The 25,743-nt window shown below is 39.5% G+C and overlaps 2 protein-coding genes across 7 annotated transcripts in view; one reads left to right on the top strand and one right to left on the bottom strand.

The window, feature by feature from the left end:
- Window positions 1–7,851, top strand: part of AASS (aminoadipate-semialdehyde synthase) — a 31,059-nt gene extending 23,208 nt beyond the window's left edge. For 5 of the 6 annotated variants that reach the window (XM_035559368.2, XM_050713888.1, XM_035559370.1 and 2 more), the window contains 5 exons: window positions 452–547; window positions 2,987–3,102; window positions 3,273–3,361; window positions 3,676–3,852; window positions 5,406–7,851. In XM_035559368.2, the coding sequence (XP_035415261.1) occupies window positions 452–547; window positions 2,987–3,102; window positions 3,273–3,361; window positions 3,676–3,852; window positions 5,406–5,524 (597 nt within the window). In that variant the 3' untranslated portion in view covers window positions 5,525–7,851. The remainder of the gene's footprint in view (window positions 1–451; window positions 548–2,986; window positions 3,103–3,272; window positions 3,362–3,675; window positions 3,853–5,405) is intronic. The other variant, XM_035559371.2, reaches the window with a different exon arrangement.
- Window positions 7,852–13,237: 5,386 nt separating this feature from the next.
- Window positions 13,238–25,743, bottom strand: part of PTPRZ1 (protein tyrosine phosphatase receptor type Z1) — a 141,795-nt gene continuing 129,289 nt past the window's right edge. The window contains exons 21-30 of the mRNA XM_035559360.1: window positions 24,118–24,281; window positions 21,644–21,779; window positions 20,435–20,581; window positions 19,420–19,513; window positions 19,156–19,229; window positions 18,023–18,151; window positions 16,194–16,340; window positions 15,765–15,907; window positions 14,984–15,119; window positions 13,238–13,378 (exon numbers count right to left, since the gene is read on the bottom strand). Of these exons, the coding sequence (XP_035415253.1) occupies window positions 13,238–13,378; window positions 14,984–15,119; window positions 15,765–15,907; window positions 16,194–16,340; window positions 18,023–18,151; window positions 19,156–19,229; window positions 19,420–19,513; window positions 20,435–20,581; window positions 21,644–21,779; window positions 24,118–24,281 (1,311 nt within the window). The remainder of the gene's footprint in view (window positions 13,379–14,983; window positions 15,120–15,764; window positions 15,908–16,193; window positions 16,341–18,022; window positions 18,152–19,155; window positions 19,230–19,419; window positions 19,514–20,434; window positions 20,582–21,643; window positions 21,780–24,117; window positions 24,282–25,743) is intronic.

Consider the following 25,743-nt stretch of genomic DNA (forward strand, 5'->3'; position numbering starts at 1 on the left):
TCTTACCTTAAAAATTAGTTTATTTGATGTCAGTGCAATTATACAATGTACGGCTGTGGTGAGCTGAGTTCAGTCATAGACTCTCTGCTTTCTGTAGTTTATTTAGGGGCCAGCTGGCTGATACTGCCCTGTCTGTAATGATGTGCTGGCCAGCTTTGCCCTTCAGTCTCATCAACCAATTCTACTTGCCAGAAATAATGATGGCAGAACAATAATAAATCACTAAAGATGTTACTGGAAAATTAGGGGAAGAGGAGGAGAGGTACTAAAGGTTCTGAGGTAACAATCTGTTATTTTAACCCCATCAACATCATGTTATTGTGGTTGCTTTCCCATGGGCATAATGCTCAACACTAGCATTGTTGTTTCCATCACAACATTTGAATCAAAGTAATATTCGCCTCAGTTTCAAGTGATTACTATTTTTAACCATGTCATTCTTTTATTGCAGGGATACTCTAAAACTATGGGAGGCTTTGTGAAATTAGGATTAATTAACCCAGATCCTTATCCTTTGCTAAACTCAGCCACGCCACGTCTAACCTGGGTGAGTCACTCCAGTTCTTCTGCTTTCTTTTCTCTCTTTTATTAACATTTTTCTTATTTCTAGGATTGGATACCCATAGCAGTGGGAATCTCGTATTGCATCCTGGTCTTCTCTGCTTTTTCTTTTTAGTCACCAGGAAGATTTTCTTTGGCAGGAACACAGTGCAGTTCTGGAACAGGTTACTCAGGGAGGCTCTGGAGTCTCTGGTCCTGGAGGCTTTCTGGACTCAGCTAGACGTGGCATGCTATGGCTGATATGAGTGCTAGCAGAAGTCCTGCTTCAAGCAGGGCGTTGGGTTAGGTGACTGTCAGAAGTAGTCCCCTCCAGTGTTTCTTTCAATTGTCTTAAATTTTCTGCTAGTAAGAATCCATCCCTCAGTGCTAAGTTTGCAGTGTCTATGGTGGTATTGGCCTGTGGTCTTTAGTCTAAAACCTTTTTTAGAGCATCAAGAAGTAAGAAATTAAGCCTAAATGAGTATATGAAAATCTTTTTGTCTGTTAAAAACTCTGGATAGGCTTGTTTTTTTTTGTTGTTGTTGTCTTCTGTTATCTTGCTTTTCTGTCTGTCTTACTGATTTCTCGCTTCACTTTAACTCATCAGTTTTGCAAAATCTTTGCTGTTTCTTAAGTTTCTTTCTCAGACATTTACGACTGACTTTTTAAGGGGTCACCTGGGGATATATATAGGTCAAGGAAAAATCTGACACTTTAATGAAATATCAGATGTACCAGCTAAGGAACTTTTCCAAGGTGTGCTTTCTGGTCCATTTAGGGTTACCTGTAAGAGACGCTTTGTGAATGATGGAGATGCTTTTAGTGATGCATTAAGCGCAGTTAGAGGATAAAACTGACCTTAGCTTTTTCAATAATACTGGCATTGGTCACTTCCTGTGCCATCAGAAGGCATTTATAAGTGGGAAGTAGTTTTAGTCATTTTCCATGGCAGTGGAAAGTGCAGTAACTTTGGAATTTGATTTGCTTTTCTTTTGTGAGAGCCGAATAAACCTAGAGCCTTGTAACATATGGATTTCTAAAACAATTTAATTTGACCAAGGAGCATAGTTAGTAGAAAAGAACGATAAAAGGAGGCAGCCAAGGTATGACTCCTATGATATGCTGCTGTTGCATTTGACAGTCCATGTGGTGGTTCTCTGTGGGCAAAGCAGGGAATTTCGTATCTCAGTATGGTGTAGAGTGAGCAACATTTACAGACAGCTTATTGCTTGTCAGGTCTGCGTGTATGTCATGAGAAATTGTTTTTTTTTTTTTTTGGGGTTTTGCAAACCCCTGAGACAATAACTTTGTTTATTACCCAGATGAACAAAATTCAAGTCTGTCTCCTGTGTCCTTTGTGCTTTTATCCGCATTAATCTGGAAAAGTGCACCAGGCTTACGCTGTGTGAAAGGAGAGCACAGTATTTTTCTGATGATGCTGTTATTTCAAGTAATGAATGTCTTGAATGTTCTCAAAACCAAAGAACGAACAAGGTGAAGAGGCAGAGTCTGACTATCATAGAGCACTGCTCATCTTCCTAAACTCCAGAGAGTTTTTTAGACTGCCATTTCAGCAGTATGTTCATTTCAGTGATTGGAAAACAGTCCATCAGCAATGGGCTAGATGTGACTTATTTTTTGAGATGATTTTGTCCACTTTCAGTTATAGGGTTGGTATCTTCAAGCTTTCTTTGCAAAGATGGCTAGGATTTCCAATCTTAGCCTTTAGTCTCATTGCAAACTTTGTCTCAGCAATGTAATTATGTCTTAGTACTTTTATCTCCCCTGCCTTGTATTTATAGTTTTCTCGTAAATAGGTTAACCTGAGCTTGTAAACAGACTGCAGTTCTTGCTTGCTTCATATCTAATCTGTAGCTCCTTTTACCGTCTGTCTCTTTGTGAATGAAGCAAGCAGTAATTAACGTCTTGATAACACAAAATTTTTTCAGATATGCACAAAAATTTTCAGAAGGATTTTGGTAATACTCCCAGGATTTTGACAGTCTCATTCATCTCATCAGTCTCTTTACTTCATTTTGAAATGGACATTCTCTGTTTCTAGAGCAGCTGAGAGAGATCCTTAAGTTCCTGATTTACTAGCTGTCTCAAGGTGGCTTCCCTTTCACCTAAATATCTTCACAGTGTTCCTTGTTTATGCAGACTTCTACATTCCTTCTTCACTGCTGGAGAAAGGGATAAGATAGGTAGCGGAAAGCAGCTGAGTGGTGGGATACAAACCGTTTTAGGAAAAAACAACCCCTATTTTCATTTGCTGTGATTTAAAAAAAAAAACCCTCAAACTATCTCACTTTCCCTATTTGTACAATCTGTCTTTTCAGATGTCCTGAGTATTAACTGAGCTTAGGGTCTGGAAACCTGGACTGGAAAGCAGTGGGAACAGATATCAGGCCTTCAGGAACTTTTGTTTTGTTTTGTTTTAATACAGAAACAACTCATGTGCAAACTGGTTGGAATTCAGCCTCCTGTTGAATACTCTGTTCTCAAAGAAGCTGTATTTAACAAACTGGAAAGAGACAGAAGTCAGCTTGAGGCTGTGGAATGGTATGATGTTACAGTGCTTTAATTATTTTTATTTTTTAAGTAAAAAGTTCTACCAATTTTGGTCCATGTTGAGACTGTTAAATTGATATGCCGAGCAACCTGGAAATTACAAAACTGAGACTAAGCTGTTGATATGCAATGGCATCAGTCTGTTTTACTTCTTCTGGCAGGCTAGGATTACTGGGAGATGAACCTGTTCCAGCAGCAGATTCCATTGTGGGGGCTCTTGCAAAGCACATGGAGATGAATCTGCCTTTTGGTATGTGAGAAATCTTCTTCGTGGTTATGACTGGAACAAGTCAGTGTATCTTACCAGTATTTATTACATAGTTCTTATTAAGGTTTCTTAATGTCTTGAAATGAAAAACGTAACAGGGAACGAAGAGAATAAATGGGGGAGTAGGGAACATTACATCTTCATATTCTGTCCTCCTTTATAGCCTATATCCGAAGTGTAATTCACTTCCCTAATGTAAATGATATGTATGCATAGTGCCTTGCTTGTCAGGAAACTCATCTTGTTATGATGGGGATACAGTTAATTAATGAATAGTTTGTATGCTTTTCTCTTAGGCACTGGTGAGAGAGATATGATTGTTATGAGAAATGAAATAGGTCTCAGGCATCCTTCTGGTCATTTGGAAGACAAATTTATTGATCTGGTTGTCTATGGTGATAACAAAGGATATTCTGCTATGGCTAAAACAGTAGGATACCCCACAGCTATTGCTGCTAAAATGGTTCTAGATGGTAAGTGACAGATCAGCCTTCAGTGAATGTATTTCAACCTCTATATCTCTCTGCCTATAGAAAGCAATATGTGTAGTGTTCCTGAAGTGTATATGTGTATTATTGTTATTTTTAACTTATCAAACTTCTCGTCTACTTTACAGGAATGTTTAATCTGCATGTTTGGATCTTTCAGTGGCACTTCTTAATTTACTTCTAAATCTATAGAGATGTTTATTCATTTACTCTTAAGTGTTTCATTGGTGGTAAAGGAGACCTTTGTGATAAATTCCACTTGTTCCTCTTGGGAGTCTATGCCACAGTGAAACAGGCGAAAATATACTTGTGCTGAGCAAACTAGTAACTTCCACTGCTACTTTCCAGATTGACTAAATTTGAGGTTTGGGGCATATTACCTGATCATGGTGGGTGCTTGTATATAAACAGGCACACTCTGCCTAGTCATCACCATGTAAACATAAAATGGTGTCATTTTTCCCTGTTGCTTGTTTTTAATCTTTAGATCTTTGCTCCCCTCCTGGCTAGCTGAAATGAACAAAACCTTTTTTTTTTTTTTTAAAAAAAAAAAAAAAGTTCATCAGGACTTCAGAAGTTCATCTGAACTTTTTGCCTAGCCAGTTTCACAGCTGTAGGAATCAAGTTCAATATGTGTATGATACTGTTTCAAATGTTTTTTCTTTATTTTTGATTCAGTACTGATGCTGTTAGAGAACATAACACCATAACACCAGTCACTGAAATTGCACATATAGGTAAAATTTATGTAATTGCAATTTGATATTTGAACCTGTGGGTTGACTTCAGCTGGCTGGCAGACACCCACCCAGCCACTCTGTTAATCCCCCTTCTCAATAGGGTTGGCTGAGAAAATGCAGTGAAAAAGCTTGTAGGTAGAGATGAACACAGGAAGGTCACCTACCAGTTACCATCACAGGTAAAACATACTGGATTTGGAGAAAATTAGTTTATTTCCAGTTAAAATAGATTCGGATAGTGAGATACAAAGACAAATTAAAACGACACCTTCCCCCCTTCCTCTTTTTTTTCCAGGCTGAACTTCACGTCTCTGAGCCTAACTCCTCAACTCCTTTCCCTGGCCCTGAGTGGTGCAGGAGAATGGGTTGCAGTTGGTCCATAACAGTTTGTCCCTGTTGCTTCTATCCTCAAACTTTTCTACTGCTCCAGTGTGGGCTGTCCACAGGATGTACTGGGAGGCTCTGCTGCGGTACCTGGAGCACCTCCTCCTCCCCCTCCTTCTCTGATTTTGGTGCTCACAGAGTTTTTTCTCGTACTTTGTTCCTCACTTTCCACTGCCATGCAGCATTTTGAACCTTTCTCGAATATGTTTCTCCGAGGTGCCCCGTTTTGGGTGCTGGGTCCAGCCGTGCCCCATGTTGGGCCCATTGGAGCCAGCTGGAGCCGGCTGTGTCCGGCATGGGACAGCCCTGGCCTCTCCTCACAGAGGAGCCTGGCAGTCCCACTGCCAGCACCTGGGCACAGATGCACAACAACTTTAACACATAACACTGTTTTTTTTTTCTCCTTTATTTCAGGTGAAATAGATGTCAAAGGCATGGTTATACCATTGACGAAGAACATTTATGGACCAATACTTGAACGTGTTAGGGCAGAGGGTATTGTATACAGTACTCATAGTGTTATCAGACAGTAACTGGAAGCAATGGATTTAATCTGGTTTTGGCTTTGTTTGTTTTCCCACCACAACGTGAAGAATCTAAATTTGGACCAGTTATAGACAGCATCTGGTATTTCAGACCCAAATGGTGCCTTCCATAAAATCAGTTTCCTGACTTTGATGTAGAAACTGCAGATGCCCAGATGCATGTGTTAGTGTTTTCCTTTCAAAGCTCTTACACCTTCATGCATGTTTCAGCATCAATGAAATCTTTCCTCATATCTTTCCTAAAATATTTTTTTTTAAAATAGAATTTATCTTCTAAATGTACAGGGTTATTATTGAGTCAAAACTCAGCTGAAAGGAAAATACACAAGTGGCTTTTTTGAAGGAGAAGTCTGCTTAATGAATTCCCTTTATTAAGTTTGAGTTTATTTTTTTATGTGCTGTAAACAATTTAGTAGAGATAGAAGTTATACTCGAATTGTAAGTCTTGTCCTGTTCCCTTTGACAGTATTTGAACATTTTCACAATAAAAATATGCAAGAAATAGTTTAAAAGTTCTGCACTACTAGCAAATAAAATCCTGTTAAATCTTGAAGATATTCAGCTGTTTGAACCTAGATCTTAATATTTGTGAAATCGCTCTCTTACAAATGTAAACTTAACTCCCTCCGTCCACCAGATTAATTTTAAAACAATTTACCCTCCATTCCCTTTCCTGTTACAGAGTGGAAGCTGTTTGTGATATGTTGAAATAGCTGTTACGTGCTGCTTTTTGCTGTTAGGAGAGCACATTAGCATTTAGCTCGGCAGCTAGGAAGGGTATTCTTAAATACACCACAGTTAATGTGTTCACAAGCTGCTCTAAATGACATGTTTACTCTTTCCACTTACCCCATGTGCCTCCTCCAGGTTAAGTACTGTTACAAAGGGAATAGTCTGTCTGATATAAGCAGCTTTGAAATGCAGTAGGCTTAGAGGCTTAAATCATTACTTTTTTGAGTTAGCTTCTGTCCTTTTGCTATCATGCTTTTGAATTGTTGCTTTGGGAGTCTACCCATACTACTCAATTCATTGCCACTTCAGACTGATGAAGGTTTGCCAGTGCACCGGCTTATTTGAGGCTAAGTGCCGTGCTGCACGCCATGCCAGCTCAGCTCTAGCAGCAGTATAGCTGCACCAGGCCGGAACTGAACTTCAGTCTGAGTTCAGCTTCTCTCTCACTAAACAGCAGCTGCTTCCTTCCAGTTCAGGGCTGTTTGTGTACTTTAGCTCAGGGATTTCTACACCACCTTGCAATGCAAGTATGGGTTGAACTTTTACCAGTTAGGTCTGTGCAAAGCTGCGTGCAGATGCCAGCTGCACTAGTACCTGTGCAGCTGTCTGGAACTCCCCTTCTCTAAAGCTGAATAGTGATTCTGGAAGCTGTCACCTTCAACTTTGCTCACAAATGCACTTTGCTGATAAACGCACAGTCTTTTATCTCCTGAGCGGCATAGTTCTATTACCACGGTCCTGAGGGGCTAGAGTTCCCAGTGTTGCTCTGTCTGGTAGGAAAAACAACCATAAGTATAGCTGCAGTTTTAATCTCCAAGACTTGCTACGCGAGATTTGGAATTTTTTTGCATATGTGGTGAAATAGCACCAGCAACAAAGAGGAAGGTGAAAGGAGCCAAAGAGAGAAGGAATAATGAAGGACATTATTATAATAATGTTGTTAAAGAGGAGGGCTTTTTACATTGAATCAGTGAATGCCTTTGTGCTGTTGAATTTGGAGTCTGTTACATTGCCGTGCATTTTCTGAGTATTGGATAAAATCCTGGCTTCACTAAGTTGCTGGACTTAATGTTCTGATCACTGTTGCCGCCTCTGTCCCCCAGGTAGATTAGAGGCCTAAATCTAAGGTTTAAAATTAAATTTGTATCTGCTGGTCTCTTCCATTCCAATGCTGGGTGAGACCAGGATTTCACTTGAGAATTCTCTTTTTCTCTTTTACCCCACAAATACACAACCATGGAGTTACGACTCTGTATATATACGTTGGTTGTTCTATTTTTTGGCCCAAAAATGCAATATGCAAAGGAAATTGGATTTATTTTTTAATGTCTGTAATGACTTTGGAACATAAAAGGAATGAGCACTACAATGTGTCTTCTTCAAGAAGCACTGTTACTATGTTAGAAAAATTTTGTATCAGAATGTTGTTTCCCAGTGCAATGCTTTTTGTTTTCTGAGTTAGGCTTAAATGTATTGTGCAGCTTTTGTATGAAGATTAGTCTTCTTAGTCCTCTTTGCATACTGTTGGAAAGATAATTGTATCTTATACACAGGATTGCCTGAAAAATAAATCCAGAAACCTATGTGTCATTGTCGTGTCATCTTTACCGTGTGATGAGATGTAAATGAATGGGATTTATTTATTACATAGATGGTGTGTCAACACATGTACTTCCCTATGTACATCAAATACCTTTTCATACTTCTTGCCAGATTCACAAGAAAAGACTCTTCAAGGATTGTTTAAGTATCCAGATTTAACACTACAGCTATTACTGTATCATGACATCTTCAGCTATAGTCTTAAGATACACAAATGGTTTTAGCACGTCTTGTAGCTGTCCTTGTGCCTAAGCACTTTAGTGGAAAGCTACAGAACAATAGATGTATAATGTCTTCGTGTGCCCCAGAAAGCAGTGAAAGCTTGGTCTCTCGCTACCCATCTCAGCTTGAGGGCATTGCTTTCCAAATAAGCAGCTGAATACGTGGTTTGGTTTCTGTTATCACTGCCTGGGCTCTTAAGCTCTTTGTTCACATCAGGCTGCAAAGATCAGATTGTTTGTCACTGTGCCTCTCTGTTTTTCATTTTGGAATTTGTTTTAGTGCCTGCTCTCTATAACAGATAAGATCCCACTTTCTGAGACAGGTGCACAAGGCAGGTTACGCACAGCCTCTCTCTTCTTTGCCTTGGTGTTTGACTCTCAGCCTCAGATATTCCTATAGATCACTGGGGCACAAACATATGCCTGCCAGACAAATGACATAAACCTATAGTGGAACAGCTGTTGAAGAGGGGAGAAAATCTGGGGTAAATTGGTTGTGACAAGGCTGGAGAAACAATAATAGGAAGGGGAGAAAAAAAATTTAGCTTTGAGTGTCCAGAAGAATTTATGAAAGCAAATCAGACCATCTCAAATGCCCTGTGACCAGTTACAGGGTCACAGGATCTGACTTCCCTGATACAGAGGAATGAACTCAGTAAGGCAGAAAGGCCTTTTTTTTTTTTTTTTTTGGTCTCGAAAATAACGTGGCAAAATGTCCTGAGAGAAGGCACTCTCTTCCTTGTGCATTTGAGAGTGTTTAATACACACCAAAGCATAAACCTACGAAACAGAAATGGATGGTCAGACCTTAGCCTTGCTCCAGGGAAGTAGACAAACTAAGCCTGTAAGCTTTTCCTTGTGCCATCTGCTCCATTTTTCCATTTGTTCTTCCATCTCTAGTTCTCAATGCGAAGTACACTTCTCTAGTCTGGACATCAGTTGGCCTTCCCTTTCCTTTGTTTTAGAAACCCAAAGAAACGTTATGTCCTACCCAAGTCTCTAGCGGGCTGAGTGTTTGGGTGGCAGCAGCCAAGTGGAAGTGGAAGTGGAGGTGCTCAGACCAAGGCTGGTGGGAGGGAAATGTGCTGGGCTGGATTGCACCCACATTTGGAGCAGCACTGCTAGAAAACATTCTAGATACTTCATCCTCTTCCCCACTACAGCATATAAAATTCATGTGGTAATTCCTGGCACGTCACCAATGAGCTATTGTCTCGTACACTAGAGAAAAGGAAACTCAGTTAGCCTCTGTGCAGCAAAAGCAGTAAGTGCCCAGGCTGAAGCACTCTGTGCTCTCCAAAATGCCAGCTTGCAACTGGATGGCTGTTGGGACAGCTCTAGCAAAGTTTTCCCATGGCCTGAGGATCCAGCATGGACCATGGCCATTGGTGGTGGCACCTGCAACTCACTGGCTTTTGCCTTGATGGATCTCTAGGGCAGGATGGGGCACTCCGTTTGGAAGGTCACCCAGGCTGAGCATCCTGTGTTGACACAAGTACACAGCATCAAACCTCAAGTTCTGGCACCAGCACCAGGGAACTGGGACATCTCAGACATCCTGTACTATCTGGGTCTCTGTTTCTGTTTTAACCTCAACATGGCAACAAAACTCCTTCCCAGCCCTACTTCGCTTATGCTTCAGAAGCATTAGAAAGATAAATGAGTTTAAACTTGTTAAACTCATCTTGGTGTAAGCATTTACCAAAGAAAATTTCAACCCATCTGATATTTTATGCATTATCCTAGGGTGTCACAATGAACAGACAAAGCATTGTTATAAAGCTGGTAGCTAGCTTAGTCAACTGGTTTTCAAAGTCCTTACCAAGGTCTTTAACTAATGTGCTATTCTACTGGTAGCCATGAGTTCTACTAATCACTTGTCGACTTTTATAAAGCTTTTCTGTAGGTGTTAAATCACAATACTATGATCAGGAAAAGTTGGTGATGATAGCAAACTAGTGTTTTTGTTTGTTTGTTTGTTTGTTTTTAACTCTTTACTTACAGTTTCCTAAGCATACATGATGGTTGTAACTTTGTTTAAAAAATCTTAAATGGACATGTTTATTAATATCCTACTTCTTGCAGGAGATACATAACATCTTTTCCACACTTGACCCAGTTTGTAAAGGCAGGCTATACATCTTCTGAGTCTGTAGCTTGGATTACAAGAAAAAAATAATTAGAATATGGCCTTTGTCTGAGATAGGAACTGACACGCATTTATTAAAATCTGTAATCCATCACAGTTGAAGATTATAGAAGATTTTTTTTATGATTCTTATTTTTTTTTTATAGATCAGAACCAATATGTATGAGTAAAGAGATTATCCTAAGCACTTATGTTTTAAATAACTTGTCAGCATGCTAAGATGATGAATGTGATTACAAACGTCTCTGGAAGAAACCTTGAACAACAGCTGATTCCTTGGATTATCATTTTAAAATGTCTGCAAAACAGTTTAGGTTGAAAGGAACAGTTATATCAAGATGGGATTTTAGAAAGGAGGATTCCTTTTTTTCTTTTGGTCCTTATAGGCTTGAAAACTAGTAGAATTTATTGGCCTAAAAACTACTTTGTATTTACAACTATATGCAATTGCAAATACATTAATAGAAGATACCAAAAGAAAAAGCACAAAGTTATATAAGGCTGCAAGCCAGATTTCCTTAAGAAAAGGCTGGAGGAGTAGCAGACGAGCATTACAGTTTCTTACGTTGTGTGCTAATATGGTGAAAAGCAGAAGTATAAGGTAAGAAGATTATGGAATAAGGTTTGGAAATGACCATAAGATCACAATTAACCTCTTTCATACATGTACCCCTGGAGATTAAGAGAGGAAAAATTGTGTCTGAGTGCATACTATGTTTCTGGGATGAGAGGGGGGAATTACATAATATAGCTGTCCTCATTAACCTGGATGTGCACGTTCAGGGTTTCAGTCAACCTGAGTACTTTAGAGGAAGTAGTAAGCAACCCTCAGGCCACTTGGAAAAAGAGTATATTGCCTTTCTTTAAGTGCAACCGTTACACACCTTTATATGTATGTCTACTACATATATATATATATATATATATATATATACACACACACTTTGTGCCTGAATGCTGTGAAGAAAGTGTATGTGTAATGCCACAATGCTATAGAAATGTATATGTTTTGGGAGAAGGAGCAGATTCTGTATATTTGTAACTCTTACCATCTGCAAAACAACACAAATATATTAATAATAAAAAAATAGATTCAATTTTTCAAAGATGTTTAACTTGTCTAGGGATACATTGTAAATTAGCTTGCACATAGAAACCAAATCTCCGTCCCATTCTTTCTGGATTTCAGCATTAGCAACTATGGAAGTATGACAAGGACCACAGGAAAAAAAAAAAAAGACATGTAAAACCTGAATGCAAATGTCTTGGCTCAGCAAAACATGTCCCCTCATTTCTGAATCATTCAATCAATTTGTTATGGTTTTGAATGAAAAAGGTGGGTATGGATATCTCCAGGCACAAGGCTGGCACCTGTGGCCTGGGGTTGAGCTACCTGCACAGATCCTGAGGGACTGCTGGGCTTCCCCCCCTTACAGGGGGAACTGCTGAACACTGCCAGTGAGAGACTAACGTTATGAATAGTGCCATTAATTCAGGCTGGATTTCACAGGTGGTTAATGGGGAGTTATATGAGAGAACTTTTTTTTTTTTTTTAAAAAAAAAAAGATCTATTCTGCTCCAGGGTCTTCTACCCTCCAAAATGCCACAACCTTTTGTATAATCAGCATCTTCTCCTGCTGGTTCAGAAGGTTGTAGAAAACAGATGAGTGGCCAAATTGAAACATTTTGCTTTTGTTCTTGCAGAGGTAACTCATTTCATTGCTTGCTGGAGTTTGGCTTTTGCTTTGCAAAAGGAGGCAGCAAAGAGCTCAGGACCTGAATGAATGATCTGAACCAAAGCCAGCAAGGAGAAATCTTGTGAAGGGGCAATGAAGGTGATTACGAAGCCTGGAACCACCCATTAACCTGTGGGTGACCAGGCTGAGAGACCTGCAAGGAGAGGCCAGAAGAGTTGACTTGGAAACCATAAAAGTGTTCCAAAACTGGCTTCTGAGCTCGCAGATTCTGCAGAAACAGCAGCAGCTGTCTCCAGGTCAGTCTTGAGTCATTCTTGTAAGCAAAATCTCTCCCATGTGACAATGCAGACTGTTTACTGTGTGTGGAAGACTGCTAGGCACAGACTGGAATATTTATATTTATTTTTGCAATGCCATAGGTAAAAACAATTTAACAATGCCAAGTACAGGTGTTATTCTCATAAAAACTTTTCATTTCAAAACAAATGATTTCTATTCCCCACAAAAAGTTAAAATCACATGCAGCTATATAAGGTTAATTCCTTAAGATGCACAATTATATATCAGAAGACTTTGTTAAAATAAGAACATACTGGACTACATCATTTTAACAAGGCAATTACACAGAACTAGAAAACTGACTCTGTAGTAAAATATAAAAATCTACAATTATAAATATAAATTTGGTCCATGGAGTCACTATAGAAGTAGCAGTATTTACAATAAGTATCAGATTACTATTCTAAATGTCTAATTGAAATCTTAAAATGTTGAATGTTATGGAGAACAGTATTTTATTTACATTCTACTATATTAAAAGTTATATTTCTAGCAAATGTAAATTGTTATAAATACGGCAAATAAATCAAATACTAAAACCATAACATGTTTGTTTGTAATTGAGAATTCCCTAACATCTATAAATATGATATTTTTAAGTTAAAAGTAAAGCCAGATAAATCAAAAACTAATACTGAAAAAACATACCACAATTCAATTCTTAGAAACACTGTAAAAGTCAATCAAGTTAGTCCAGACATAACAACGTATTACAAGAAATCTTTCAAGAAAAGGCACACATTGTTAATGATAAAAGTTCCACAGTAAAGTCATGTGTCACAGGAATGACTTTGTTGGAACGAAGGTTGGGAACTGATTACACATACAGTAGCTGGACAGATTACCCCCCCACCCCACCCCCCAAAAAAAATATATATATAAAACTGAAAATAATAATGGTAAACTCCAGGTGTGACCGATGTGGTGCAAGTGTGTGTGTGTGCTTAATTTGCTTTGTTAATTAAACTAAGGATTCTAAACTTTCAGCTGCGTTTCCGTCAGGTAAAGCTGAGCCATTACTGTCCATAGATGCTGAAGGGTTTTCTTCTTGCCTCGTGCTGACAAGGCTTAGAATAGCTTTGTACAGAAACTGGTACTGTTCCTGAAGGAGAAAAGAGAAAAAGTTCAGTGCTTTGTCATAAATAATAGCACTAGAATACCTTGTAATGCTGTCACTCAGAAGTAATTAACACCTGATGTGTCAGTCTGTTAATGTACTGTGCTCCACAATTTATTGTGTTACTTAGCAGCTTTATTAATTTTCAGACAAATGGCTCCCCCTGCACAAAATGTAGACCACAACATTAAAGAGCACTGTACAGGTGCTCTTTACAGGGAAAAAAAAAAAAGCTACGTATTTTAAAAGAGATATTATGTGCTAAATATGATCTTTGTTAAAGTCAATTGTAAAGTTCCCACTGACTGAATGGAGTCAGGATTAGGGCTACTATTCGGCTGTTAGCTTTCCTTTTTTTTTTTTTTTCCCCTTAAACATTTTTTTTTCCTTCTGAATTCTATCCAGGCAGATTTGTTTGTTTGTTTATTTATTTATAGTACTTGTCGTTCCTGTTTCTGTTTTTGAAGACCTTGTGAAGTGTAGGAGGAGAGATTGAAATTTGAAATTTGTGGGAAGATTTGCTGAGGAAACCACTGGGGGCTCTGTGTAGGGCAGCATCTTGGGACAGCATGCACCAGGTAACCGTGGATGCTCTGAAAGGGCACAGGGATATGTTGGGCTCTAGGATGGATATATGAGTATAAAGAACTCCTGTGATGGAAAGAGAGGAGTAGCACAGACTAAATAGGTTGGGAGTGTTAGGGTGGACTAAGACATCTGGGGTAGACAGAGCAGTGAGTAGGAAATAATGGCAGGAGCATGGGAAATTTGAATTCTGAGATAAAGAGCCCAGGTCTTTGTGGGAGGCTTATAGGGCAAGGCTAGTGAAGGACTTGATGGTGCCGCTGAGGTGAGAAGGGTCCCCATGTTCACTGTGCCGTCTGCCAGGCACCTCAGTCTGTGCTATCTGGACAAGGGAAGAGGCAGCTGCACCTTACAACCATCTGTCAGTCCTGTGTCATATCCTGTTTATGCTGCCAGAAATGTTGTAGCCCTAACACTGCACTCTAAAGTGTTCTCCTTACAGTGTCCAGTGTAACTCCACAGTGTTCAGATTTGTAGTGGTATGAACAAGGGCAGGGTTCATAGCTTTTTATTTCTGTAATGATTTTTCATCTGTCTGACACTGTCTTAGTAGGTAATTCTAGTTTGTTACAGTTTTCAAGTCCTTTCTTCCTGTAAGCACAGTGACAATGGTGTCAAGTGACCCTTCAACAGATCATGACAGATGAGAGACCATCCTTGAATGGGAAAACAGGGCAACTACTTCAGGGCCTAGTTGGAGTAGAAATGTATTCCTTGTTGGATTAAAACCATTATTTACATGACACAGTGCAGATTTCATTAGTATCATGGCACCTCTGCACATTTGGAATAAGCTCACTTGATAACCATGTAACAGTTTGATGGGAAATTCCTTATTTTGGAATAAGCACCAGGTCCACTACAGCGTCTCTAGAGGACAGTTTTGATTAACTCATGCAGAAACTAACACACTGATGGTGCAATAATGTTGCCCTAAAACCTAAGCATGCTAATAATACCACACATATTAGAAAAAAAACTGTACACATTTTGCTTATTACTTACGATGTCTGTAAAGACTCCAGGCCTCATCAAATTTATCATCTTTGCTACCTGGTAAACATCCACTGAGTTCTCATTTTCCAGTTGGTGCATGAGTGTTGTTAGTGCACAGAAAGTGCCTGCTGTCACCCCTCCATGCCTTTGTTAAGCGAAAAACAAAACAAAACAAAACAAAAAACACAACACAAAGAAAAGTCTCTAGAAACTGGGTCAAGTTTCCACAACAGGTGAAAATACAGAAGCCAGGATAAAATGATAATATGAATTTCTGTGATGTGATGTCAGCATCTTTCTGAAACAGGACTGCACAGCAGTGCCTTAACACAACCTTCACAGCCTTTGGCTACAAATTCTGGAAAGTCTTTAAGAGCCAGTCTCAGACATGTTTTCCTACAGTCCACTACTAACCAAATCGCAAAGGCCTCAGGGCCCTTTTACATCATTTCAGCATTTATGGCCAGTGTTAAACAAGCTGGCGGAGGATAAGATGCCTCATCTCAATAGTCTTACTTCCCTCAATAACATGTAGTGAAGCCCTGATCAATTTCCTCTCCAGTGCCCAACTCAGCAATTATCTGGACTATCAAAATGATAGAACTGAAATGAGAACATTCAGAGTGGGATAAATACAGAATGTTTCTTTTGTTGATGCAACTGAAACAGAAGCAGCAACACTGTTGTTAGGTGCAGACTTTGTGGCTTGTTTCAGTGCCTTTCACTGTAAATGAGATAACAAATGGCTCTACACAAAAGCATCAAAACAACTGAAGGCTGCAATGCTTACTCATCATGTACAATCATGGGTCCATCACGGTTGGAAGCTTCCTCTTTGATGATGCCGATCAGTTCAAAAGTTTTGCTAATAGGACTGTCAGGATTTGGCCATTTTGGACACTGAAAATGCCTCACTTCAAGTACATAGTCATCCTAAAAGAGTGAAAAAAGCATAAATCAATTGGGTGAAAGATTGACTGATTGGATTCTTATCCTTGCCTCTGCTGCAGTCTGGCTCCAATCTCCAGATACAGAACCCCACCACTATGGAAGTTGGACTGTCTTATTCCCAGTGTCCCCAGATTGCCTACAGAGATTACTCCCTCCCTGGGTGTTTCAAGGGCGTGGGATTTTACCACTCATTTACCATAGAAAATGTAACAAAAGCATAGGCATTACCTTTAACAAACCAAATCCTGAGAGTTTATGACAGTGTTACCTGTGTAGCTTCTAAAATAAAGTCTTGGATTATGAGCTTTTCCTCATTAGACAGACACTTGTGTTCTTCAGCAATCATAGTGACTTTGAAACTCTCGCAGTTTATAGGCTCATCTTTGTTTGGCCAATAGACAAATTCATCTTCAGCCTCCAGGAAAAAACAAAAGCCATAAAAATGAGTACTGTTCAGCTCTTAAAATAAAAATTAATTCAACATAATAATGTGCCGTGTATGCGATCAATGCAGACATCTAGATTTAAATTGGCTACTCAAAATCTGGATGGGATGAAAAATGTGATGGTTTTCAAACACCTTTGTAGTGACCCTGACCAGAACATTGTACGCCTTGGAGTTAGCCAGCCACAGAATAGCCAATGTGTGCTGTGCTGCTCTGTGCCACACAGACAGACTGGATGTGTGCTATCCTCTCCTGTGTAGCATTACCTCTAATAAAGACCATTTTAAATGATATTTTACAGAGTCTGAGAGCCTTTCCTACAGGGATCATAATGAACCAGCACCTCCTGGTGCAAAACAGCCTCCGTTGTTACAAAGGCTAACTTAAAAATCCACCTGTTTTGTTGGAAGTGTAACATTCATAAAACATTTGATGAGGAAAAAAAAAACCATACATTGCTTTGGTCCACCATGGTTTTCCAGTCATGCAAGACTCTCCAAAGAATATGCATGGCTATCATCCAAACTCATAACCAAACATGATGGCCTTTCATGCCTCAATATTTCTCAAAGTACCAAGCTAAAAGCTCTCAGATATTCCTAAAATACATTTCTAGTAACAGAAAACCATATTATGTGTAATTTAATAACAAATTAAAAGATGAACACCTGAACTTCTTTCACTGTTTAGAGTCAACTAGGTGAACTAGAGAAACAATCCCCTATTTCTCCCATACCCAATAATGGCTTAGGAAGCCATATTATACCTCAATTAAAATCACAGAATCACAGAATCATCTAGATTGGAAGAGACCTCCAAGATCACCTAGTCCAACCTCTGACCTAACACTAACAAGTCCTCCACTAAACCATATCACTAAGGACTACATCTAAACGTCTCTTAAAACCTCCAGGGATGGTGACTCAACCATTTCCCTGGGCAGCCCACTCCAATGCCTAACAACCCTTTCGGTAAAGAAGTTTTTCCTAATATCCAACCTAAACCTCCCCTGGCGCAACTTTAGCCCATTCCCCCTCATCCTGTCACCAGGCACGTGGGAGAATAGACCAATCCCCACCTCGCTACAGCCTCCTTTAAGGTACCTATAGAGAGCGATAAGGCCGCCCCTGAGCCTCCTTTTCTCCAGGCTGAACAATCCCAGCTCCCTCAGCTGCTCCTCGTAAGACTTGTTCTCCAGACCCCTCACCAGCTTTGTTGCCCTTCTCTGGACTCTCTCGAGCACCTCCATGTCCCTCTTATAGCGAGGGGCCCAAAACTGAACACAGTACTCGAGGTGCGGCCTCACCAGAGCCAAGTACAAGGGGACAATCACTTCCCTAGCCCTGCTGGCCACACTGCTTCTTATACAAGCCAGGAAAGTCCTGGAGCAAAGCTAAACTTGCATAAAGGTGGCTTCTGCTGTTTGTCTCTTTTATAAACTATGCAGGAATGATAAAATACCTTCTCATCTCAACTGTAATTTGCCAGGATAAGGATCTTCAGATTACAGCTAGATGATTTTGGGGGAGTTTTACACTCAGTATAACATTATTACCTTTTTCTTGATTTTTGGCAAAATCCTGCATATTTCAGAATGGTAATACTACTAAAATTCATACATAAAACCACAACAATCAGCCATTAATCTTACCATATTCTGGCTATCAGGAAGCATGACTATTAGCTGGGCATTGTGATCCCATATCATTCTCCAAAAATCCTTGATAGTGTGTAGTAAGGGATGCTGGGTAATAATGAACTCATTACTTTGATAATAACCCTGCAAAATAAAGCCATCAGATTAGGAATTGATACCCAACTCTTAACATTTACAGGAGTATTCTTCTGGACAGAAACAGAAACCTGAAAAATTAATTCCAGAGTTTGTGCCTTTTTGGCTTCCTGCTAATATTAGAAGAATAAAAAACTTTCATCACAGTATTTTCCAGGTGAAAAGTATAAAATCAATTACACTGAAATAATTTGTAAAACTTTGAAAAATTTGAATAAGAAAATACAAAAGAAATCAGTAGATACTTGATCAACCATCTCAGAATGAAAATACATTAGCTCAGACACACATGTTAATTGTTCTACATTAGCCAGACTTTAAAGTTGTTGGAAACCTGAAAAAAATAAAAGAATGTTTGGAAGATCTGCAAAAATCCAAAGCAGTGTGTTAAACTGCATAGATGTCTCAGACTTAACTGCTTACCACAAAAGCTAGCTATGTTGCACTAATGCATAAACAACACTGCAGGAAGCTTTCCCATCTCTACTGAATGTCCAGGAAGCATTTACTCCTCCCTCTCAGTTAATGAAGGGGAAAAGGGTTAAAGGAAATCCATGGAACAAAATGATAATGAAAAGCTGTTGAGTTACGCTGCGTTGGGCTATGCCAACTGCAAAAGCTGACATAACATGCAGGTAAGATGAGCAGGCAGGAAAGCAAAACAGTACAGCCATTAAAAGCTAACTTGTTAGTTAACACCTCTAGTTAACCTCAAAAGATTCTTCCATATTCAGATTTACTATTTTTTAAAACTATGACGGGATTTCTGGTCCTACTGATAGTCAAAATGCAATGCATTTAACTGAATTTGAAATAGTAATAATGGTAATAGTACACTCTGGGGGAGGTAACTTTTTCAGGGAAAGACTCGATAATGGAAGAAAGGAGCTTTCAAAATCAGGATTGCGCCACTAAAATGTGGACACCTGGCAGCTTCACAAACAGCTATACAATGGGACGCTATTTTTCAGCAGTGCAGTTAGCTGACTTACCATAATATAGGAAGCATTTATGTAGTCTGACCCTTCACCAGACAGCGATGAAATACCCACTCTAGATCTTTCCACTGTAAGAAAAAAAAAGCCATGGACATCTTGCATTGACTCATATATTACTGTAATTATCCCATATATCTAACAGTATGATAACAACACTAAAACCCATCAGCCAGGATAAAGCATTATCCAGATGTCAATTTTGTTTTCCTACGTGTAGTACATTTTGCCACCCAGAGAAGCCAATTTGAACAAGCTTACCAGGAATGATGGATGAAGTTCGGTTCTTTTCTCTGTTACACTGCTTTAGTGCAGTTGAATAATCACACTGCTGGGTGTTAGACTGGCTCAGCAACTGAAAAAATGAAATTAAAAAAAAAAATCAGGTCACGGTGCAGAAGTCATTATTTCATTAGCTGCATTAAACAGAGGGATGCACATATGGCAGGTTAGCTGTATCTCTTAAGACATCTAGTTATCTGGCTAAACTAGTTGGCAAGTTATCAGAGACTTATCTCTTCACTATTTTCAATGGTTCAAATGTTTCTTGAGCCCTAAACATGTCTTTGAAGGAAATTCCCCTCTAAGTTGTTCCTGCATCCAGCACCCCACTGCTGGTTGCCACCCTGGTGTCACTTCCAATTTGCCTGCACAGCTGTTCACACAACTTTAAATAGTTTGGCAAACAGTAAAACTCTGTGAAGAAAAATCTGCACCGTTGCACAGACAGTGTAACTCCTGATGTGAGGAAGCCCCAGTTAGGAACTTCCTGATGTTCTCTCAAAACCTGTGAGAGACATATAGGACTGATATGGGGGCCTTATTGTCTTGCTTGTTTCAATACAATTCAAACAGAAAAAAACATCAAAGTGTTCATTTATAGCCTGCTGAAGTCATGTCTGTTTTATAGCCATGGCCTTATACTGAGGGGAATATGTTATTTGACCAATATAGTTCACATAATTTTCACCAGAATGATATCTTTCTAGACAGTTGTTTTTATCTTTGGTGATCTGTATGCAAAAACATATAGTTAGATCTTTCCAAAATCTGCTTACTTGCCTGTTTCTCAAGCTATTGCTTTTGAAAAAAAAAAAATCTTATTTGAGTATACGTAAGTAATTGTTGGGTCCCAATTAGCTGCATACATTTGTCAACATGCTCTGTTAAATTACAGATAGGGCAAGGTAATGAAAGTTGTGTTGAGATACCTATGTTCAGGTCATTCGAGCTTACAACCCTAAAACTTTTCATGCTGCTATCTCAGGGAGCTCACCTTGAATTGTTTCTCCAGTCTGGTCTTTCCTGTTGGTCCAGGTATCAAGAGAGCATTAACGTAGGCATGAATGTGAGTCTCAAGGACTTCTGTCTCTTTACTGAGTATCGCTTCAACCAATGCATCATGAATGAAGATGTATTGCTCCTAGGAAAATAAAACCAAGCATCTAAGCTCTAATTATGTTCAGATTCCCCTGGACATCTTTGGCTAAGCTATCACTTCTGACATGGACAACATTTCTTCACAGCTTGCTACTGCAGAGGAGTTTTCTCAAAAGGGGTCCTCTACAGTGAAAGCTGTTCCTCTCCAGTGACAGTATGCATTTACCAGTCCAATTTAACTACACATGCAATGTATACATGATATAATATCAAATCCCCACCGCTTGTGGTATGTTACATTTATATATACATTCATATTTAACTCAATACTGTTAAAAATGCAAGCATAGCCTGAAGTCAAATTTTCAAGTCAGCTTGCTATGTGGCTCTCCCTGCATTTCTTTCTTGCAATAAAGTGATCACTCCCAGTTCCTACTGCTATCTTCTATTTTCTCTCTGACATCCTTTGGAACAAGTGCCCATGCTGCTGTTGATTACCTTTTCTTCTATTGAAAGGCACGGGGGAATCTAAACACCTGTTCTTGAAACCTGAAATAGACTTTCAAATGCCCTGCTGTTGCCCTTATTGTTTTCTTCTGGTCTTTCACTATTCCGTATATAATCTTCAGTTTAAATCAGCTATAGATAATCTTCTGTTGAAACAGCTTCTTTCCAACTTATTATTGCCTGATATCAATTGTTTGATCACATTCAGTGAAGATCTGAACACCTGAAAATGGTGTTTCCTTAAAAAAATCTATGACAAAAATGCATGCCCTGCCAAGGAAGTGCTACTGCGGAAAGCATGATTTATAAAGGTTTTCTCTCTTCTGAGACCTCCCTAATAAACAGACAAGAGCTTACAGATAGTTAGATAGTTTTTTTTTTGTTGTTGTTTGTTTTTTTTTAGTGCATTGCTCTAAGTTAGCCTACAGGATGGCACTAGAAATATAAGGGAAGGGAAGGGAAAGAAAAGGTAAAGTTTAGTCTGGTGACTGGTTGCCTGTTTTTCTGATGTTGCCAAGATGAAGACTGTATCAACTCTCCTCCTGCAAACAAAAATGTGAAAAGTAATAGTCTCTAGTTAAGTATACATTTGTCTTACCTCAGTCTGCACCAAATAGTTCCTTTGGGTACGTATGTGTTTTAAGAATCCAAATATGTTGACTGTCCCCTCATGCTGAATTTGCTGCAGCATGCTGTCTAACACTATGTATGTGCCTGTCCTTCCAACTCCAGCACTATAAAACAAAAAAATGTCCTTGAGCCTGAAGTAAAACAGTCATGAAAAAGATTGTTTTTCTGTATATAGATTTTTCAACAAATGGGTGTATAGGGAACGCTTTGCTTTACAAATTTTGTTACTGTATGATCACATCACTTTGCTGAAACTTCAAGACTCCTAATGAAGAAAAATCTTTCCAACTCATTTTTTTTTTTTGTGCAAGAATAGCTCTAATGATAATTTTCTCAAACAATTTTTAAAATATCAATTGAAATAGAACTAAGTGCAGATCTGCAGTTTTCAGGCTTTTGATACTCCTTAGGATACTTTGTCAAGTATACCTAGAAAGTATGGTGTATGTCAGCACTGGGGCACAGTCAATGTGCCCAAGTTCCTCTATGTTGAAACACGCAACACTTTAAAGGGAAAGTTGCATTATGCCACTCATTACAGATACTGCCTGCAGAGCTTTCAAAGATACCAGGCTGAGGAAAACCCCTGGAAGTGGCAGAGCTGCTGAAGGTACAACTGTAAAAGAAAAATCTTCATACTCTTCAGACATGGCTAAGAGTGTAAGTAATGGTTGAGACCCTTCTGAAAGAGGGGAGATGCAGAAGAAAGGGTTAAGCAACTCCTGTTATGAACTTTGACTCATTTGACATGACAATGGCTGTTTTGTAAAATGAAAAAAACTTTTTTTTCTTTTCTTCCATAAAATATCTGGATCAGGAGTACAAAGTCGAGAGGTCCTCTCTTGGTTATCTGGAGCTGTTACGTGTATTGGTACATGTATTGGGGCAGCAACACTGCGCTGGGTCTGCATCGTCCCTTGCAGGCAGATCCAAGCCCAGCCCACACATGCTAATTCATTCACCCTATTTCTTCCTCAGAAGTGGCACAGAGCATGGGTAGCATGATCTCTGGTTGCTGTCATGAACTGTCTAGATAAACATGGTATAAAAACGAAAGGTTCAGGTTATCACCATACCAGGAGACACACAAAAAAGTACAAAGATTACCAAACATCATCAGTACTTGTTTTTAAAGACAAAACATTAAAAGTACCAAAACACAAAAATAGCTAAATTAAGTTTCATGAAGTTCCTCATATGTGTACTCCATATAGCCTGTAAAGATAAGTAAAAGTTAATTTTCTAACATGTCTCCTTTGAATTTCCATAGTGCATTGCAACAGGTGAACTAAAAGCCATATAAAACTGCTGCAGACAGAGGTGAAATATTCTTGTGAACCAATGGAGAGGTCTGACTGAAGCCACAAAACTTACCACTGTTTACTTTTTAAAAACTCAATTTAATTGGTTTATAATGTACTGCTGATCTCTCAGCCCAGTGGCATAGATCTCAGACTTGGTATTTTGGGGAAACTCTTGTTTTGAACTCCTCAAGAACAGACAGATGCAGATAGCAGCAGAACAACTGAAATGTAGAATTTTCATTTTCCAAGCTAAAAATAGATTTCAGTCAGATTAGATCATCCCAGAAATTAAAAAAAAAAATCTTCATTTGCAGTATTTGTGAGGCAACTTTACCTGTTGGCTTCCTCAGAGTCAGCTCCCGAAGGACAGAATTCATGAGGAGGTTCTCTTTCCAAATGTTCCATCAAAGGTGAGGTACTACAGTGGAAAACCAGAACCTGCTTATATATTTTACAATAACCTGGTCCTCCACGGCCATTGTGAAGTCATTCCAGGCCCTACAAAGCCCTTTTTAACCAATTTTCCCTGGGCTGCCCAGTTTCAGTGAGCACTGACAGAACACCTGCCTGCACACATGCAGACCTCACACCGCTCCCCAGAGTGCTCCTCCATTGCAAAGGGCTGCTAGAGCGCAGAGTAATGTTAAAAACAGCAGAAGTGTAGTTCAGCCAGGAACAGAGTGAGTCTTCTTTTGTGCACAGAGCTCCTCTTAGGGTTACAGAGTATCCCTGCACCAAAGAAAGCACCAGCCAAAACCATCCTATTGATATATTTGCAGAAAGGAAACTATTACGGCTGTACACATATCTGGTAAGCTCATAGCAATCAAAACAGCAGTAGAGAAATGTGCAAAAAAGTAAAAAGGAAAGCATTGTTGCAAAAAAAAAGAGAACATAGTGCAGAGCAGCAGCATCTTGTTTATAGCCATTATGGAGGCTTATAGTAATTGCACAGAGAGTTGATTAGTTGGCCTTACCAAGGACAGAAATACCAGCTAAGAAATTAATCTTCCAACAAGAATTGTTAAACATGAGAGTGAAGTTTTGCTTAACCCACCACTGTTTTTTTTTCTTTTTTTTTTCTTTTTTTTTCTGCAAAACAAAAGTGGAGTGAACCTTATGGTGGTAAAAAGCACACCTGCAATGAACCACAACAGGCCCGACAGCATGGCGCTTGGCATGCGATGCCTTCCGCACGAAGGTGAGCACGGGTAGCGTGTACTCAGGAACACCCATATCAGGCCACTGGGTATAATGGTACTGAGTTACTACACGTCCACTAGACCTCCCTTTCTGGGAACCCTGCAACAGAAAAATAATTCCATATAGAAGCAGCCCACATTTAAAAGGCAACTCTTCACAGTTTTACTTATGTACCTGATATTTCAAGAATTAATATTCTCCCTATATAATTAACGAGTGCACCAGAGTTCTACCTAGCCCTGCATATTCCACTGTTCAAAGAGAATAGGAAGGACCAGTGTTTCTGTCCCATCAACCTGTCCACTGAATGGAAAAATGACCTGGCACTTACTGTCCTTTACAAAGAAAAAGCGAAAGGCTGAGAGCATTGGAGGTATAACAAATTATGGCAGTTCTTTAAATTCAACAAATATCTCTGCCACTCTGCTCCTCTGCTGGCTGGACAGAAAGGGTAAGATTCATGTCACCCAGCTTTAGTAATGTACAAGTGAAGTAGCCTCTTCTAGGCTTCTTTTCTAAGCCCCTTCCCTCAGTGGCAACTGAGAGACAGACATACCTTCAGAGAGCTGGTCACCTTATTCAAAGAGAGGTTCTTAAAATAGATGAGATAAACTTGATAGTAGGTGCTGTCTGTACTTTATCCATTAAATGTACAGGGAAGCTGAGAGACTAGATATCTAAGATTTAGGTGGCTGAAATAAAATAATCTTTAAGAATCCTCCTCAAAGTAGCCAACCCCTTTTGTAGCCACTCCCTTTTCCCCAAAATGTGCTTTCAGAATGCCATTGCTGAAAACTCTGGTTCTGATTTCCTTAAGGCAATGTTTATATTCACCTGTTCTGTAGAGAAGTAAAAATTCCTTCCTTAAAAAGGAAAATTAATAGCTGAGGTGGATGATTTAATTCATCCCGCATTTTCTACTAGCTGGTCTCATTCTGAAAATCTGTCCTCCTCCTCACCAGGCAGGGGAAGTCCACATCAGCCCTTCCATATAATCCCATCCTCTTCCCTGACGGTTCTACACCACACCAGTGCTACAGGCCAGTATCTCACAAAATCACAGAAGGGTTATGGTTGGAAGAGACCTCTGGAGGCCATCAGGTCAAACATCCCTGCTCAAGTGGGACCACCTAGAGGAGATTGCCCAGGACCATGTGCAGATGGCTTTTGAAGATCTCCAAGGAGGAAAACTCCACAACTTCTGGGGCAAGTTCTTCCAGTGCTTGGTCACCTGCATAGTAAAGAAGTGTTTCCTGATATTCACGTGGAACCCTGATATTTACATGTCCGTTGCCTCTTGCCCTGTCCTTGGGTACCACTGAAAAGAGCCTGGCTCTGTCTTCTTTGCACCCTCCCTCAGGTATCTATACACATTGATGAGATTCCACCCTAAACCTTCTCTTCTCAAACTGAACAGCCTCAGCCTCTCCTCATAGGAAGGGTGCTCCAGTCCCTTGATCTACTTGGTGGCCATCCAAAGGACTCTTTCCAGTATGTCCATGTCTCTCTTCTACTGGGTGGCTCAGAGCTGGATATGGTACTCCAGGTGCAGCCTCACCAA

This window comes from Cygnus atratus, chromosome 1, assembly GCF_013377495.2.
Source record: "Cygnus atratus isolate AKBS03 ecotype Queensland, Australia chromosome 1, CAtr_DNAZoo_HiC_assembly, whole genome shotgun sequence".
Taxonomy (NCBI): Eukaryota; Metazoa; Chordata; class Aves; order Anseriformes; family Anatidae; genus Cygnus; species Cygnus atratus.